Source organism: Photinus pyralis, unplaced genomic scaffold, assembly GCF_008802855.1.
Source record: "Photinus pyralis isolate 1611_PpyrPB1 unplaced genomic scaffold, Ppyr1.3 Ppyr1.4_LG2, whole genome shotgun sequence".
NCBI lineage: Eukaryota > Metazoa > Arthropoda > Insecta > Coleoptera > Lampyridae > Photinus > Photinus pyralis.
In genome coordinates this window covers 29711203-29729373 of record NW_022170403.1, presented here as the reverse complement: position 1 = coordinate 29729373, position 18171 = coordinate 29711203, and the positions used below count along the sequence as shown (strand labels likewise).

The 18171-nt window shown below is 35.3% G+C and overlaps 1 protein-coding gene across 1 annotated transcript; it reads right to left on the bottom strand.

Moving 5' to 3' along the window:
• Positions 1 to 5647: 5647 nt before the first annotated feature.
• On the bottom strand, positions 5648 to 17312 carry LOC116163934 (esterase FE4-like). The gene is made up of 10 exons (XM_031478062.1): positions 17304 to 17312; positions 13874 to 13999; positions 13663 to 13822; positions 13427 to 13612; positions 10804 to 10994; positions 10449 to 10617; positions 10220 to 10398; positions 10017 to 10167; positions 9830 to 9962; positions 5648 to 5952 (listed from the first exon to the last, which is right to left on the bottom strand). Exons 1-10 carry the CDS (start codon positions 17310 to 17312, stop codon positions 5802 to 5804), a joined length of 1455 nt encoding a protein of 484 aa, XP_031333922.1. The 3' UTR covers positions 5648 to 5801.
• Between the last annotated feature and the right edge of the window lie 859 nt (positions 17313 to 18171).

Genomic DNA, 18171 nt, shown 5'->3' with positions numbered 1-18171 from the left:
ATCTCCCTTGGTCAGCATTGCACCGTGTTTCAGGCAGAGATGTTAGCCATCATGACCTGTGCACAGGAAAAACTCCATAGAGGTTACCGTAATAAGCGCATATATACATGCAGCGATAGTCAGGTGGCGGTTGATTGCAGACGAACTCTAGATAGATTAGGTGAGTCCACGGTGGTATAGACTAGTGAGCCGGCGAAGCATTAAGAGCACACGGAAATCTGTCGCACGAGTACCGACCTATTAGAAAAGGAGCACCCGAGAGCGAGAAAGCACATTCCGTCCATTCAGTATTATTGAATCTAACGCGCGCTCACCTACAAGTAATTATAAACTGCCTTCATTTGTTGAATTTAGAATTGTTACCTTCATAAAATGCATCAGACGCGCATTTTACTATGTTAAAATCACGGGGTGGATTAAATCATCCAAATTCTGATGTGTTTAATTTGTTAAAAACCGTTGATAATACTCTCATGCCACATGCTACGTCCGTCGATTTTTTTTATCAAAGAATTGCAGACACGCGCTCGCCGTATCACCAGTCTATACCACCGTGGGTGAGTCTAATAAGGTAAGCTTGATTTGGGTGCCAGCGCACTGCGGAATAGGGGCCAACGAAAGGGCGGACGAGCTGACTCACAAAGGCAGTGGTGGGGTCTTCGTCGGGTCCGAGCCTACCCTAGGGATTTCTCCCTCCGTTGTCAAGGCCAGGATTAAATACTGGTTGACCAGTCAAGTCAATTCCAGGCTCAATGGCAGTAACCGGACTCCGACAGTCCAAGGCCTTTTTAACAGGGCCCCTTGGCAAATCGGGGTCTTCTAGGCTACTAAAACTGAATAGAGAAGCCAGATTAGGAAGATCACCGGTGTCCTTACGGGGCACTGGATGATCAACTATCACCTGCATAACATTGGCCTCGCGGAGAAGTCCACGCGCAGGTTCTGTGGCGGCGAGGCAGATGAAACTACCGAGCATGTGGTTTGTCACTGTGACGCTTTGATCAGAGACATATATCAACTTCTTGGAGACAGATACCTGGAACCGGGGAGGGTGAAGCAACTTAGGCTAAACAATGTCCTATCCTTCATTGAGAGGAACGGGCTCTGAACCCAGTTGCGAAGAAAGGTGGTAGGCACAATGGGCCTCTGGTGTGCCTAAGTGCAAATTTCCGTTCCCTATTATACAAGATGGTGATCGGTGGCACAAACTCGTATAGGATATGGAAGTAGTGAATGTATTTACATATGCTATCCGATTTCGTGATAGTGATCAATTATGTGTACTGTGAACATTGCACTATCCTCATTTGCATTTTCAAAACATTGGAACCAAGTAATAAAGGGCATTTTGGATACAGACAAAAAATATTGAAAAGTATGAAATATTTTACGATTTTTTTGGATCTTGGTAATTCCGTTGGACAATCCAGTTTGATTTTGTAACTTTTGAATAATCTTTGATCCAGTTAACTGCACCTACTTCGCAAAATTCGGGTCTAAATTTCGTTCGCAGTTCTGCATTTTTCTTTGCGTCTTCTTCACTTCACTTCTTTTATAACTTGACACTGTTTGTCAAATATGCTACATTCCGCTAGCAAATCACGAAATCAGATAGGATATGTAAACACATTCACTACTTCCATATCCTATACGAGTTCGTGCAACCGATCACCATCTTGTATAGGGAACGGAAATTTGCTGCCCGGTCGGGCTCCCCTGCGAATAGAATAGAATAGAATGACCCCTGTTCAAAATTTGGTTGTGCGCATTCCATAGGCACTCTCAAGAGCTCGTTGCTGTACCTATTTGTTTACACATTCATTATTCTTCAGGTCGACCCACTTACCCAATGAATAACACATTTGTGTTTTACATATGATGGAGTTAACAATATAACTATTTATAACTAATTTCCAATGCCGCTGATGTTTGCATGAAGTACGAAATCTGTGGATTTTGGTATTGGTATTTTCATATTCATTCTTATTTTTTAATGTCATAATAAATCTTGTTCATTATGTTATGGAATAGTATGTTTGTTATCAACACCTTCCGATAATTGCACGAATTGCGAGATCTGCGAATTTTTAGTGTAAACTTGCCTTGTATTGTACGATATTATATTGATTACCAATACAAAAATATCATTTATTACGAATAACTGCCATTACACCACTGCAAGCATGGAAATGCACACTAATAAAATCTCAGACTCTTAAACCAGTAAAGCACAAATAATACCTGACATTTTCTTACAAACGCATACTCACGAAAGAGTATACGCAAGCCGCAATAAAGCTCAAGTAAAGAAATTGAAAAGAAAAAATAAGCAGGAAGTTGTAAATTCCCGTTTGTTAGCTCTGAACGAGGGCATAAAGTTCAAAGAGGTATGGAAAGAACCAGTAAAACCCAAAATTCCGGTGATAGTAACATTCTATAAAACCCCCAACGCGTTACCCGAAAACACTGCCTAACAATCGTTACAATGAGAAAAAATGTTGATCTATCTTTATCCTACCTCCGAATATTACACGTGTTCGCCTAAGTATGTGTGGAGGTTCATTTATCTAGAAAAAGCTCAATAAACTACGGAAATCAATTTCTTTTACGAGGAAAACTACTTCCATTATAAGGGAACGCTACTCAAGTTGTAAATAGACGTGAGTGCGAAGTTTTGATAATATATGATGCACGACACACCCCTATCGAAAATCTGGTTATACATACTTACATTCGCGATATGCTCGGAAGGATTTAGGGCGCTTAATGTGAAGTAATGTCTGAAACAGTTTTGAGATTTATTACTTCAACATAAATTATTATTTTTTCAGCACCTTATTCACCACTAGTAACGCAATTTAACTTGATAAAGCAAAGGTCCAACAATGAATACTCTTCACCATTTCTGATGCGTTGAAAGTAGTTTAAACATGGTCTTATTACAATTTGAGAATTTTTATTCTACCTATGTTGTAAGGATTCTCTGAGTAGGTGCGAGATAAGACGCACAAATTTAAATTTAAACCTACCTGTAGCGTCTGTAAAGAAGTTTCTTTTTTTAAATTTATAGTTCTGTTTAATGATTAGGTACCATAATGACGATTTAAATGGGTCATTTGAACATCAATTTAATGCAAACAAAGCTAAACACTTTTGCTCTCTAATTTGCTAATATACTGTTGTGTAAACTACGTCATGACCCATGAAGACGCTTTGTTTGGCTTCAGCACGTATAATAACGATGGGTCACCTTTTATGTTGCATTTCAATTATCTGTAACGTTAAATGTGGTTACTATTTGAGAATCCGATCCATTTGAATTCGAGGTTAGTTTGATTTTGTAGCAGAATTATTTTATGTTTAATTGTGTTTAAATAATTGTTTTGTAATTTGTAATTGTAAATTTAAATTACGTGTTTCCAAGATTAGGTTTATTCCTATGTAAGTTCGGTTATCGCTGCGTGGTCCAATTAATTTGAAAATGAGCACGTGTTATCGCCCAAGTAGACAGGTGTGTTTGTTCGACAACGTAATAATTTGATGAGATGGAGATGATTCGAAAAGTTGAAAAGAAAGGGAAATTGTTTTAAATAGCAGAGGAAGACGTTAATCGTGACTTCTCTGGCGATAGACCTTAATCGTTGTTTTGCTTTTTTGTGGACGTTGAAACGTATGCGCTTATTGCTTTGTCTGTTTTGCCGTTTTCGAAGCTTTTGAAAAGATAGTCAGTCTTGTTTAATGGTAAATTTTTGTGGAAGAAGGTTATAGAGACTGTTTAAAGAGATTTAAGTCGTCCTGATAAAAGTGAATGTGCAACTCGGTTTAAAGAAGTTTATCGCTTCTGTGCGAAGCATTTCCCAGTACCAGTTAAAGAATGTTTTTCCACTATCAAAGATCTAATTTTACATCCGTGATTCAAACCAACCCAGTGTCATCTAAATCGAGATTTAAGTGCAATAAAAAAAGTGAACTTCCAAAAGTAACGTCAGTTGGTTGTGTTTATTTGTGCATTCTGTTTGTTAAAAATCGCAGTTACGACCGGATATTTTGGATTATAAACACTTTAAGGTAATTAAGATTTCCCTTGGTTTGGAAAGCTCAACTTTTTGCCATTTAATCGTTTACCATTTCCCCTGGTGTCCCAGATGAAGGTTGCTACATTTATTTACATGGGAGATTTGAGAAAGAGATAAGATACAATTTTGGTTACATAAAAAAAAATTGCCGAGCAAAATTAGATTCTATATCAAACTTAAAAATATCAACTAAAAACTAAAATCTATGATTTGTGCAGTGGCTACTTATCGTTTGGCATGCACTATGTGTTTTGGACGAGAGTAAAATCATCTCATGCGTAATGCACAGAATCTAGGGTACGCTGTGGTCATCACGTGTAACCCATCGCAACCGTAGACGAGCTCCCGTAAGGGTAAACACAGTGATCACTTTAACGGCAAGGGTAGATAAAGTGAAACAAACCATTGTGTATTCTAATTACATCTGCCATTCTTATTAAATATGGGAAGCGGATCATGATATAAAATGAAATTCGTAATCAACCTGCACATATTCCAACAACTGGAATCGATGCAGTAAAATTGACATATGGAATTGATTAACCAGCAGCGAAATTTCAGACGAAGTACGGTACACCTCTTGAAAATTGTGGCCTTCTGTAAAATTATGATTTTTTAATTGATAGGTAACGTATGCAGCGGTACCATATAGATAACGTATGGTATGAACGAGGGTATGAACAACAGTATAGAATTGTAGTTCATTTTTAATATCACTTTTTAACACGAGCCGTCAAATGAATTAATGTCCTGCTATGACGATGGAGCCGACTCAATATCGAAGGTTATTTATAAAAGTAGCTCTTTAAACGCGCAGTCGACAATCGCTATTTCGGGTATCAAACATTTTGTAACATCACAAATTTATACTTGCACAAAACAAATCCGTAAAAGTTAGTAACGTCAAAGTACTTCAGATGTACGATAAGTCAAGGCATCGTTTTCTAAAGCTAATGTGAGTACGTGTCCTCAAAAGTCAATAAATCTGAAAATTTCTTCTAAAAATGGAGGAATTCTAATTCCTCCGAGTGCTTTCATTTGTAAATTTTGTTTTAATGTTGAGGTCAAAATGCGCCCGTTCCATTACAAAAAGGCAACTCAGGCGTCCAAACTTTGAAACGTACAAATTAGGACAGTACGTCCTTAAATAAAGGCGTAAAACTAATTACGTCAAACCTTTTAGGCATTGCCATTTTTTATTTGAAAGACGCGTGTTTAAATGGAGCAGCAAACAACGTTAAAAGGCAGTCACTAGAGGTTTGCTGCGTGAAGCTGGAATAAATTTTTAATTTCTTTCCGTTAAATGAGTACGGTTAGTCGAGTTTCTGAAATGCCAATATGTTTATACCATAAATATCTGCGTAATCAAAATTTAACGGAAACCGTTTAGCTAATACTCATTCTAAAAAACCAATTGCTCCCACCTCTTTTAAAATAATTGCGGATTATAATTCCAGGCAGGAAAAATATACCAAATTTATGCTTATAAAGATTTTTTTTAATTACTTTGTGACTTGCGATTCGCATACTAAGTGGGCTATTACCGAAATATATCACACAGAAAAACAATGAAAATTACACGCATGTTTTAATGTCGTCTCAGGTGTTCCAAAAATAATTACACGTGTCATTACAATAAAAGCTTTGCGGAATATATTAAAAACGTTCAGCTTGAATAATAATTTTCTGGTACATTCTTAACACATTTAAAATGCCATTCTCGTTCTATTTTAAAGGAAACAAAGATTTCCATCTCTTGTAACGTTCCTCGAACAAATTACGTTTCATCTCCAGAGTATCGCCAATCCTGAGGTACTGCTTATTCATTGATGTAAACGGGTCCCAGTGCACATTATCCATTTCATTGGTGGGTTTCCTAAAGTGAAAAGTGGAGTTATATACAGTGTAGTCAAAATATAGTTTACGATTCAGAAATCAAATCAATTCATTTAATAGTAGTTAATTATGTACGTACGTACGTCTGTATGTATGTACGTACGTGCGTTGGCAATGTTCCGAGGTAACGGTTCGATGAAATTTGTTGAAATTTTGGATATGCATAAATGTATAATATACGAGTATATTAAACATACTGAACGAAAAATGACGTTCCGGATTTTTGAGCGCCGAAAATGCATACACTTTTTTGGCAGTGCACATTAGGCATAAAGGATGTAAAACTGCAAACACTTTTTTATAATATATGAGTTTTTAGCGCCGTGACGTTATACAACTGGTTTTTCAAATAGTAGGTAAATCACATTTTCTATTGACGAGCGAAATTTTCCAGTGGTTACCCATGCAAACGTTGCTTGACTGTGACAATAAATGAATTCTTAGTAATAAACACAAACAAAACTAAACAAAATCGTAACTCTAACGTGGAGTCTGAGGTGTTTACGAGACAACGGCCCGTATGAATAAAAGTAAGCAAATGCTTATACTTGCAAAATTCAAAGTAAATACTCGTAAGTGCTCCTTCGCACTAGGCGACTTAGCAGCGCTTCTAAGCAGAAGGACAGGACACAGTGCAGCGCTGCTAAACCATGATAAACAGACCAGTATGAAGGGGCAGTTACGAGTATTTACTTTGAATTTTGCAAGTATAAACATTTGCTTACTTTTATTCATACGGGCCAACGTATCATAAAAAATTATCGACTATCACTAACTAATTAGAATTATTATTTAATAAAGGGTAAACGAGTACTTATAACAATGGAATTCCGAACAAACGAAAGTAAATAACAATTTAACTGCTAATTGTGGCGATTTGGGGTGTAACCGAGGGCGGGTCATTTCTTTTGTGCGCTACGATTATCAATTCCGTAATCTTATATGTCATTCAATGTTACTTAATAAATTTATATACAGGCTGTCCCATTTATCTTGAGACAGTTCGATTGTTGCGAAACTAACTGGAATACCAAAAAGATGAATTATATAATCTTCTTCATAATGATGCCATGTACATTTTCACATAAACCTATACTTTTTATAAAAATAATAAACTGTCGTGCGAAACGTGTTTTCCCTACACTTACTATTTTTTAAGACACTCTTCTACAAGCGCTATTTTTGGTTTGAGCTAGGAAACGGTTCTGTGAGAATTTGGCACATTTTTTGTACTGACAGTCAGTTGACTTGTCAGTTGCATTACTAACACAAAATGTCATAAACGATGCACTAAATTAGATTTAATTACAAATGGGCCTTGTTTTTACCGTAGATTTGAATCAAGACTACGAAACATGAGTATACCTTTCGACATTTTTTTAATTGCAAAATTTTACTTGAACGTTGGGCAGCTCTATACAGTGAATTTTTTTCAAATTCGAACATAGGAGTTTGCATGCAATGTAATTTCCCTATGTTCGATTTAAAAAAAAACACATCAATCTATTGAGTAGTTCAAATGAGTAGTAGATACCATTGGCAGCTATCACATTTTTAAAAATACCGCCGTCAAATTTAAATACGAAATCGGTTAGGTTATCGCTTAGAATGTCAAGAAGGACACTTTGAACATTTATTGTAATTGTTTTCGGTATTTATTTTCTTATTTTCTTCATTTATGTATTATTGAATAGATCAAATTAGTAGAATACCAGGTGCACTACAAATAATTGAAGGTTGGTTCACAATGAGTTGTGGTGTCAGTGCGTGGCCTGTGAGGTCAAGTTATCGTAAGTTTAAGAAACATGTATCCTAAAGTTGCTATGGCCTCACATGGCTTCTTTAAAAAAAATCTTACCGAGTGCTCTTCATCATAAAGACTATAGAGTTGCTGTTCATAGTCACACAAGTTGCGCGATTTGGGAATGTGAACCGCGCACAACTCATAGATTGATGTGTTTTTTTTTATATCGAACATAGGGAAATTACATTGCATGCAAACTCCTATGTTCGCATTTAAAAAAAACTCACTGTATATTTTTGAATAACAAATTTAATAAAATTTAAAACTAATACGCCTATCTTGTTTGCTTTATGTGTGCTTATGTGGGGTGAAGATTATATTTTCCAAAAATTTTGAAAAATTCAAATAATTCGTACACCATTCAGTTTAAACGTATGGTGGCAGTATAGTTACTTCTATTAAGTTAACATTTTGCGTAGATTGAAAAAGTGAATCAAGTTTAGGACATTTAAATAGCGAAGTGTGAGTTAGCTTCTGGTATATCCGAAAGTTGTATTAAATTCAAATAATTTAACAAAAAAAACTCATCGAATAACTTGCGTGTATAATTTTTCAGAAATCTTTTGGACTTAACTTCTCATGATTATTAATAATCCACCGAGCTCGTCGTTGGTCACAATGCATTGATATAACCAAGATACTATGATGTGATAGATACAAAATTATCATCAGAATTTTTACATTAAAATACAGGGTGCCCCAAGGCGAATGATGCCTGTGAAGATCTCAAAAAGGAGAAGGCGGAATATTTTGAAAATATTACAGTATTCTAATATCGATAAGAGGAATTCACCTAAATTGTTTTCAAGTTGGTGCTACTTCCCGTTATAGTGGAAACCAACTTTTCAATGGAACACCCTATATATCTTCTACACACAAATAACCTGTATATATATATACACGGTGTTCAAAAACTAACATTAAAAAAGAATTTAAAAAATTGTTAAAACTGAAACTCCATATTTTTGTAACTGTATTAAGTACAAAAAATAAGTAACTTTGTATAGTCTATTCCAAAAATTGTCAAATTCGAAATATTGGCTATTTAAGATTTTTTCTATTGTAAAGTTTTAAGAATTTTTGTTAGTTGGCTATGCTTTGTCTTATTTGCCTTATTTTTTGTATTTAATAAGAAACGATTAAAAAACAGGGGTTTACATTTAAAGACACTTATGCCCAGTTTCACAAACGATGGTTGAGGTTCCTCAATGATTAAAAATATTAGAATGTTAGCCATCTTTCATGATTATGTTAGGAGTTTACCATTCTGATATTTTTAATCTCTGGTTAGCCTTAATCATCAATTGTGAAATTGGGCATTAGTTTTAACGATTTTTTTAAATTCAATTTTTAATTTTCGATCTTGAAGCCCAATAAGTATTTATTTATAATCAAAATATCCACACACTCCTCTTAAGCGGAAACCAGCCCTAATTAAATAAAAACATCTCTCATGTACACAAAATTGGCAATTATGATTTGAACAGCAAACGTAATTTCTGACATAAAAATTAAAATTTGTCAAAAACGGCTAAATGTAGGTATAGGAAATAAATGCAATAATATATAGGGTAATTCGTCTAAAGTTGACATCAACCTTGGGAATTACCGGAAATACCACCAACTTGTTAGATGAATTCCTCTTATTAGTTATTTACATTGGCATATTATTAAATTATCAAAATATTCCAAAGCCTTCTTTTAGAAATATAGTAGCCGGCATTTGTCGTGGGACATCCTGTACAATGTAGAATGTACATAGTCAATGAAATTAATGAAGTAAATTAAGTAATGACGGTTGCATTTGAACTGACCATTACCACAACAATGTTATCTAAGCTTAGTCCGAAATATGCACACCTGACTAAAAATTACACCACTAACTTTGCAGTAGTTGTATTACGTGTTTGACGGCTAGTCAAATAAATTATGCAATGGATTAAATTTTAATACAGGGCGGTGCATCAAAATGATCAACTATTAATAACTACAGAGAACGGATTGGTCATACCGATTTTTTTTTATTGAAACACGCAATTTTCGAACAACTCACCCAGTAGCTGCAAATTTCGCAAATAGTTTCGTTAATGTCTTTGTAGTTTGGTACTCCGGATAGCTTTCATTGAATTTAGGAAACAAAGGCGAAACATAAAACAAATAAATTAAATCATCATGGTGTACGGGTCCTGAAATGCGACATCAAAGATAAGACACGAAATGGAAAATTTAATTTGTCTGACCTATTGTAACGTCGTTAGAACCAGGAATATAAAAATGGCTATAGCGCCCATGATAATCAAGCAGGTAATAGTAAACGGACTGATTATTTTTATCTGAGAACAACATTGCACCTCTTTGACTACCAAATCCAATTACTCCATCTGCATACAACTACGATGAACCCTTCGTTAGTCCTATAATTTCCGAATAATTGCCTTTATACTTTTCCGATTCCATTTCTCGACGCTGTACTCAAACTTCCTCGCCCTAAATAGAACTCTCTTAAATTTTCGCTGATGGTTTTTGAACGTTCAGTATCCCTTTCGTATAAGAATGCAATTGGAGCTACACGTTCAAATTCCCTATCCATTTCTTCCAGAAGTGTATCATTGCCCACTATAGCTGTAAGAAATAGGAGTTAATTTTTTTTATCACTTGGGCAGCTAACTCACTATACGCCAGGTATGAAAACTCTTCTCTTGTTACACTGAATATCATTGGCACATGTCTAAATCTTCCATTTTGCACAGCAGTAACGGGATCTTCTACTAGAAATCGTTCTTGGCCGAAATCTTTTTCGATTACAGGTTTCCATTTAATGATGGGGTCTGACCTATACTCCTATAAATCGATTGATAAATGTAAAATGTGTGTGAATGGAGGAAAACAGAACAGATATAAGAAACGCTGGGGCACTTCAACTTTCGTTTACAAGCGATCCTGTCTTTTTTAGTTTGCAACATAAGAATTCTTAGTTTACATCTGCTCTGTGTCCCATCCCTCAAATTGAATTTTTGTTGCGCTTACTGAAAATCCCGGTAGAGAATCTCCTAACTCTTTTGCTGTCTTTGTCTTTAGGCAATTAATAATTTTTAAGGAAGTGTCGTCAGGACACCCTACTAGCCGAGCTTGTCTCTGGGCTAAATGGAATTGATGGTCCGGTATTGCCCATTGTGCCAGTGCCGACCCACTCATCGCTATAGCTTTATGGAATAGCCCTAAAAAATTATTAATCTGAGTTAGATACTTAATTGGTAGCTATCCATCTTATAACGACTCAAAACGGGGTGATATTGACTAAGTGGATTGATAAAGACACTAAACCTTCCCCATACCTGAAATGAAATAATTAAAAGAAGTATGGGGAAGGTTTAGTGTCTTTATCAATCCACTTAGATACTTACGGTGCTAAAGATTTCGTCACGCCTATTCAATAGATGCCCTTATATTCGTTTTATCGTCAGCTCTAATTATCTCCAAAATTATGATGAATATCGAAAATAAATATCCGTACCAATAATCTCTGATATTATATTTCCTACAATATCCAATATCGTCTTTTCAAAGCAACCGTAAAGCCGTTTATCCAATGTAAAATTGGATCATTGATTCGACGGACTGTAAATTTTTTTTTCAAAATCCGAAAAGTTTTTTAACAAATGGAATAATTTCCGAAATATAACAAGAAATGTAACTCCATAATTAAATAGACGAATGGAAAGCTCTCGGAAAAACGTAGGTACATAAAAAAAATACGTCCAAATCCGATGAATAGTTCACCAGAAATCAGCTTTTGACGTTGGCGCTGGTCGAGACAACCAAAAATGAGTTTGCAAATCGGGTCGCACCTACTGATTCTTTAAAGCGTTATCTTTTCTTATACTTCTATGTGACCAAAATGAATCATTTTTATTAATCAGAGTGCCAGAGGATTCAGCGGTTTTTTTTACGTACACTTTGTTTCGGAGAGTGAAGTGACAACATCCAGCCCAAACCATAATTTTGACTAGACAAAAACCCGATCGTCATAGGTTTCATAGTAATGGATGCATCGCAAAATTTTCTGAACATTAGAGTCCATTTTAACAGGACAGTGCTGGTTGTTGTTCTTTTTATTATCTTGTGTGTTTGTCAAATTAAATGTATCTATGTATAATTTCACGCAAGTTGTGTGTTAATTCGGACCCTTTATTAACGACCAACAGAGAAGTTTCATGTTCAAAGTACAATTAATTTCATTTGATTCTTGCCCAAAGTTCATTGTATGCGTTAGTCAAAACTTGTTGTAGACCGTTTAGAATTAGAATTTTGATTTTAATTTTGTACCGTAAAAAATGTTTTTATTATACCTGAATCACAATCTCTGTTTTAAACACTTAAATGCGTGCGAAAAAGGGCCTTTAAAACACACGTGCTTTAAAGTTGCTAAGTAACGATACTTCAAGTATGACTTTTGAAACTGTCATCTGGATGAAATAAAAAATCCTCTTAGGTCGCTTTCTGTAAATGCAGAACATTTCTTTGGCTTTTGTACCTATCCTTTGGTTGAAGCTTTCACAAACGCGCGTAATTTAGGGTATGCTTTCAAATCTGTTCCACTTTTTAATCGCAGCATTGCTTTAAAGTTTTGAATGAATGCACCAAAATATAGAAGATTTAAATACCTTTGACATTTCCTTCATATATGCCAGCATTATGGATGCATTTAAGACTGTATTCGTAAGTAACTTCCTATTCATCCATGGAAACAACTTTTCATATTCTTTATAATAGGCTTTGCTGGAGTTGGATTTTACACCTACCAACGTTTGTTTAGATTTTACAACAATCGATTTAATGGACGGTGTATTATCTTTTTCAACGGAAATCGTTTAATTCACAAAGACGATGATTTTTATAAGCAAACGTCAAGTGACATTTCCATGGCAATCGTGAAATTACGAACACCCAGCCCACTTAATTAGACATGTATTCGAGTATAACGTCAATATAACTTCATTGTGTTTCCTATTTTTAAATTATACTGCAGGTATAATAAAAAATACTATAAGATACACGTGTATAATTGATCTTTAAAGCACTTGCAACGTTAAAGGCACTCCGCTTTGCGTCGTGCCCTTAAACTCGTGCGCGTGCTTTAAAGACTTGATCATACACTTGTATCTTAATATACTATTTAAATTCGCGGGTATACCAAAAGCTTAATAAAACATGGAAAACCAGTTTTTTCTGTAAAATGTACAGGAGGGCAGCATATTGCATAAGACTAATTTCCCATGTTAAATCCCTATGTTCCTACTTACCGTGCTCCCGTGCACCACCCGGTATAATACTAGCGTGAAGTTATTTCGCGCATTTAAATGATATTTTAACTTGGCTTCGCCTCGTCTGGCTAGTCTGGCATACTCGCCTCTGTGTAAAATTTAAACTGTGGACCGGATTAGCAAAATTTCGGTGTCACCTCGTATTAAATGCACATTCATCGTCTGATTAGGCCAACCACCACAGGTTAATTTTTATGAGCACGATTGTTCACACAGTCGCTTATATCCGGGATATCAGTAAGTAACGATAAGCGTAAGATTCGACTAACCGAAAATGAAAATACTGGCCCTGAGTCAATTAAAATTAGCAAAATAATTACTCGTACCTTTTGACATAGGGGAAACCATATGTAAAGTTACACTCATTCCACCTGCGCTATAACCGCTTATTGTCACAGAGTTGGGATCACCTCCGAAAGATTCTATGTTTACTTGAATCCATCTCATGGCTGCGACTTGATCTTTTAATCCATTGTTACCTGGAGCCAATGAATCGCCGGTACTCAAAAATCCTATATTAATCATTTCTTTGGTGTGAATAAATTCGTGTCCGATACCTTACCTAAGGATGCAAGCCTGTAGTTTAGCGTAACAAGTACTAGCTCTTGATCTAAAAGATATTCAGGACCTGCGAATTTGCTTGTTCCGTCCACACTATAAAATCCGCCTGCGTGAAAATAAACGAGTACAGGACGCTTTGGATTTCTGCCATGTCTTGGAAGCTGTACACAATCTGTTAGCAAAATCCTACCACATATATTTCAAATCATAACCTTTGTGGTGTAAACATTTAAGAATAGGCAATCTTCATATGTTGGCCAACTGCTTGGCTGAGGGCAGGCATATCCATCTTTAGTTGCATCATACGTAAGATTCCACGGAATAACAGGCCGCGGAGGCTGAAAGAAAAAACTGCATTATTGTAAATAGTAAACTATCAAAAGCATCAATATTTAAAATTATTGCAAGCAGCGTTTTGCGTTTTGCGAACGATTTGTACAATCTACCCACCAGAATTACGCCAAAGGCCACGCCTTTGGTTTCAACATGACGGCGCTCTTCTCAGTCAACCGTACCGGTATAGATCACCGGAACGTTACTTTCTACAATCTATGAGATGGACCAGAAGAAGCGATCAGGTACTGTTGCCACTGAAATCGCCCAATCTTACGCCACTAAATTTTTTTGTATCTTAAGTATCTTAAAAACTTGGTGTATGTGTATGACGGCCAATCAGATCATGGTATTGAATTCTACTCATTCGATTCCAAGAAGATATATGTATAGACTGTGCGTGGCTACAGCTGGTGAGATTTTTAAAAATCTTGTTAGAAGATTGAATCATTAATTGTTACTACAGGTTTGTTATTTGGCCGAAGCGCAGCTCTGTGTTACTAGAAACATTGATGACAAGGACGTCCCCAAATTTCGTGGCATTCTTACCATTTTCGTTGCAGAACTAAGAATTGCAGTGGCATTTTTCAAATTGTTAAACACTAATTTCTAATTCAAAAATTGCAAACGGAAGTTACTCCTAGGTAATCAAAAAAATTACTCGCAATCAATTTCTAGTAAAATGATTTTTTTAATTTATTGTATTCAAGTGGAGATGATTTGTCTTATTGTTTATTAACTGTGCAACTTAATCTTAAATGTACGGCGATCACTTAAGTTTGTATTGAAAATATCATTGGTTGAGTGACAGAGCAGGCAAAGCGATACTCAACAAGTCTTTAGATCAGAAACATATTTTCTTAATATACAGGGTGATAATTTTAAAACTTGCAGTCGGCCATATCTTCCAAACTAAAGAAGATATTGAAAATCGCGTAAAACCGTTTCGGGGGTATCGAGGGGGAACTAGAATGACGTTATGAGTGGCACCCCCCTCCACTTAACCCCCAGCCCCCCCCCCTCTTCAAAAATCCTAAATGGCAACCCCATACTTGTGACACATCGTTGGAAAGCTACTGAAAAATACTTTCCAGTGGTACCAATAAAGTCAATATTCATTAAGACAATTTAACAAAAATTTGATAATTACCAAAAAAAACTAAATGTTAACATTGAGAGATTAATGGCAAATTGGCCAAGAACTGCAACCTGAGCTGGTTCATTAAGCAACCAAGATTGCTTAATGAAGCTGCTCAAGATAAAAATCACTACCTAGGTATACAGGGTGGTGACTTGCGTAACGCATCATAGGAATTTCAATGTAAAATTCATAACATGCGATTATTGGCTCCCCAAATTATTTTAGAGCAAAAATGTATTAAGGTTTTTTGTAGAAAACAATTTTTTACGTCAATCAACCGTATTAGTTTTCCATTTTTGCATAATAAAGACGGAAAAATAAAACCCCCATCTTTTTCAATAATCTGTGATGCCATGGAATTTTCTAAAACAAAAAGATATTCAGTTATCAATTAGCAGCAGTTCGAAATAGATTTTATGATCGACTTGGTTACTGTCTTGCAGTTAATGGTGACATTTGAGCATTTATTATAAATTGTTATATTAGGAAACCGTTTTTAGTAATTTGGTCTTTCTTTATGTTGAATTCGCTGTTATAAATAACGGGTGATCAAATACGAAGTACTTTTTCCAATAGGGATTTTAAAACACTTTAATCAAGATCGCTGTCATGTGCATGTGTGTTTTTTGTTCATTATTAGTTGACATTTCACTATGAATAGACTTACAGCAGAACAACGATTACAAATCGTGGAAATTTATTTCCAAAATCAGTGTTCAGTGAGAAATGTTTTTCGTGCTCTTCGACCATTTTATGGTGCTCATAATCGCCCAACTGAACGCAAAATGAAAAAATTGTTGCCAAAAAATTCAAGATATTGATGTAGCCGACTTATGGTTTCAACAAGATTGTGCGACGTGCCACACAGCACACGAAACCATCGATTTATTGAAAGAAACTTTTGATGAGACATCATATCAAGAAATGGAGCAGTGAATTGGCCACCAAGATCATGTGATCAAACGCCGTTAGATTACTTTTTATGGGGTTATCTCAAATCACTTATTTATGCCGATAAACCACAAACTATGCGAGAAAGAGCCCTTGAAAACTGGACCCATAGAATGGACCATTTACGAGTCAGTCACGGTCAGCATTTAAATCAAATTATTTTTAAACATTAATGTCATGTACCGAACTTACGTATCAAATAGAATTTTTGGTTATTAAATTGAATTTAATGCATTTTATTTCAAAAATACTTTCGGAAGCTCTTATTTGATCACCCTTTATAATACTTTTTGATAGAATTTGATTTGTTTTATAGCAGACATTCCATGGCATGACGGATATTGGCGTAGTTTTTGTATTATAAAATTCCATGGCATCACAGATTATTGAAAAAGATGCGGGTTTATTTTTCCAATTTTCCGTCTTTATTATGCAAAAAATTTAAAACTAATACCCTTAATGACGTAAAAAATTGTTTTCTACAAAAAACCTTAATACATTTTTGCTCTAAAATAATTTGGGGAGCAAATAATCGCATGTTATGAATTTTACATTGAAATCCCTATGATGCGCTACGCAAGTCACCAGCCTGTATGTATAGTTTTCATAGCTACTACAGTTTTCGAGAAATAGTACATTTTCATTTGCTTAATGGAAGGCGTATTTAATATCATCATGGTTAATTAAACTATTTTTCGCTCTTTTCAACAATCTAGAAGTTGTTCCAACCTTTTTGAGTTATATGCTAAAAATTGTAGTAGATATGAAAATTATTTCTACGTCAGCGAAATTGATTTCTACGCAAAAATTCACAAAACCTATACAACGAGGCAACTGAAGATCTGATGGATATGAATGTGAAATGTGAATACATATGTGTTTTTCCTGAATTTCTTTGGAATTTTGCCCAGAGAAACATTTTATAGGTATCTATAGGATTTTATCATTGCCTCATACTACACACCACAAAACAACATTTCACATTATTTGAAAACACAACAATATGAAGAACCCTTAAGACGGTTCGTCGTATTTACAATAATTACTATTTTATTAAAGCGCTTTCCAAACATTTATTTTGCAACATTATATCAATAAATTACCAGTTCAACATTTTTATAGAACAAAAAGAATGAAAAGAATACTTTATTCGCCTACATCAAGTACCATTCAATTTATTTTCAAGTATATTTTCTAGAGCCCTTCATCTTACTTACACTTTCCATGGTGCTTTTATAAAAGTGCAGTGTATAGAACGAAATTACATTTCACCGTAACCTCTCAGACATCCAATTTTTATGTCTGCTTCAAACATAATGAGAAAATAAATGCAGCAGGTTCGAGAAACTCGTTAGAATTAATCTTTCTGGCTGATTCCGATGCACGTATCTAGATTTTCAAACCAGTGGTTCATATTGTGTCAAGAAAAATTTGCCTGTTGATAATTGTAATTAGGTAGATGCCAGAAGGATTACTTTACGCGTTTTCGGCGATAATTGCATATCAGTATTCAGGCCCGGCCCGACACAAGGCGAATAGGAATGGGTAAAATAATAGACAAGTTAAAGTAGCAGTTGAAGCGGTTAAAGTTTACTCAAACATTCAACGAAATTTTAACTGAACACTTCGGTATTAAAACCACCAAGGCGAAACACAGAAGAGAGGAAAAATGCCATTTTTCAAGAGCAACAAGACGCCATTGACATTTTTATCGGCCCTCCAAATGACTTTCGAACAACGTTGCCAAACTTCTCAGCATGGCTTGCAAATATAGACCACAGAATACGGCCTTCTCAGAATAGAAACAGCAATGTTACAAATTTGTATGGTATTTTGGCGGACCCTGGTGGGTGTACTGTGAACTAAAGCATCAAAATCAGAGTAGCGCCATCTGGTGACCAGCTTCTAAATCCATGAAGTAATTTCCCCAATTCGATCTAAATCACAAATATAGATAAAGAATACACAGTTGTTAAATAGCAAGTGTATTTAGATACAATCACATTACATTATTTTTAACACAGACATCTTAAATTACATGATTACAAATTACATATAAAACTCAGAAGTAAGTGCAACTTACGC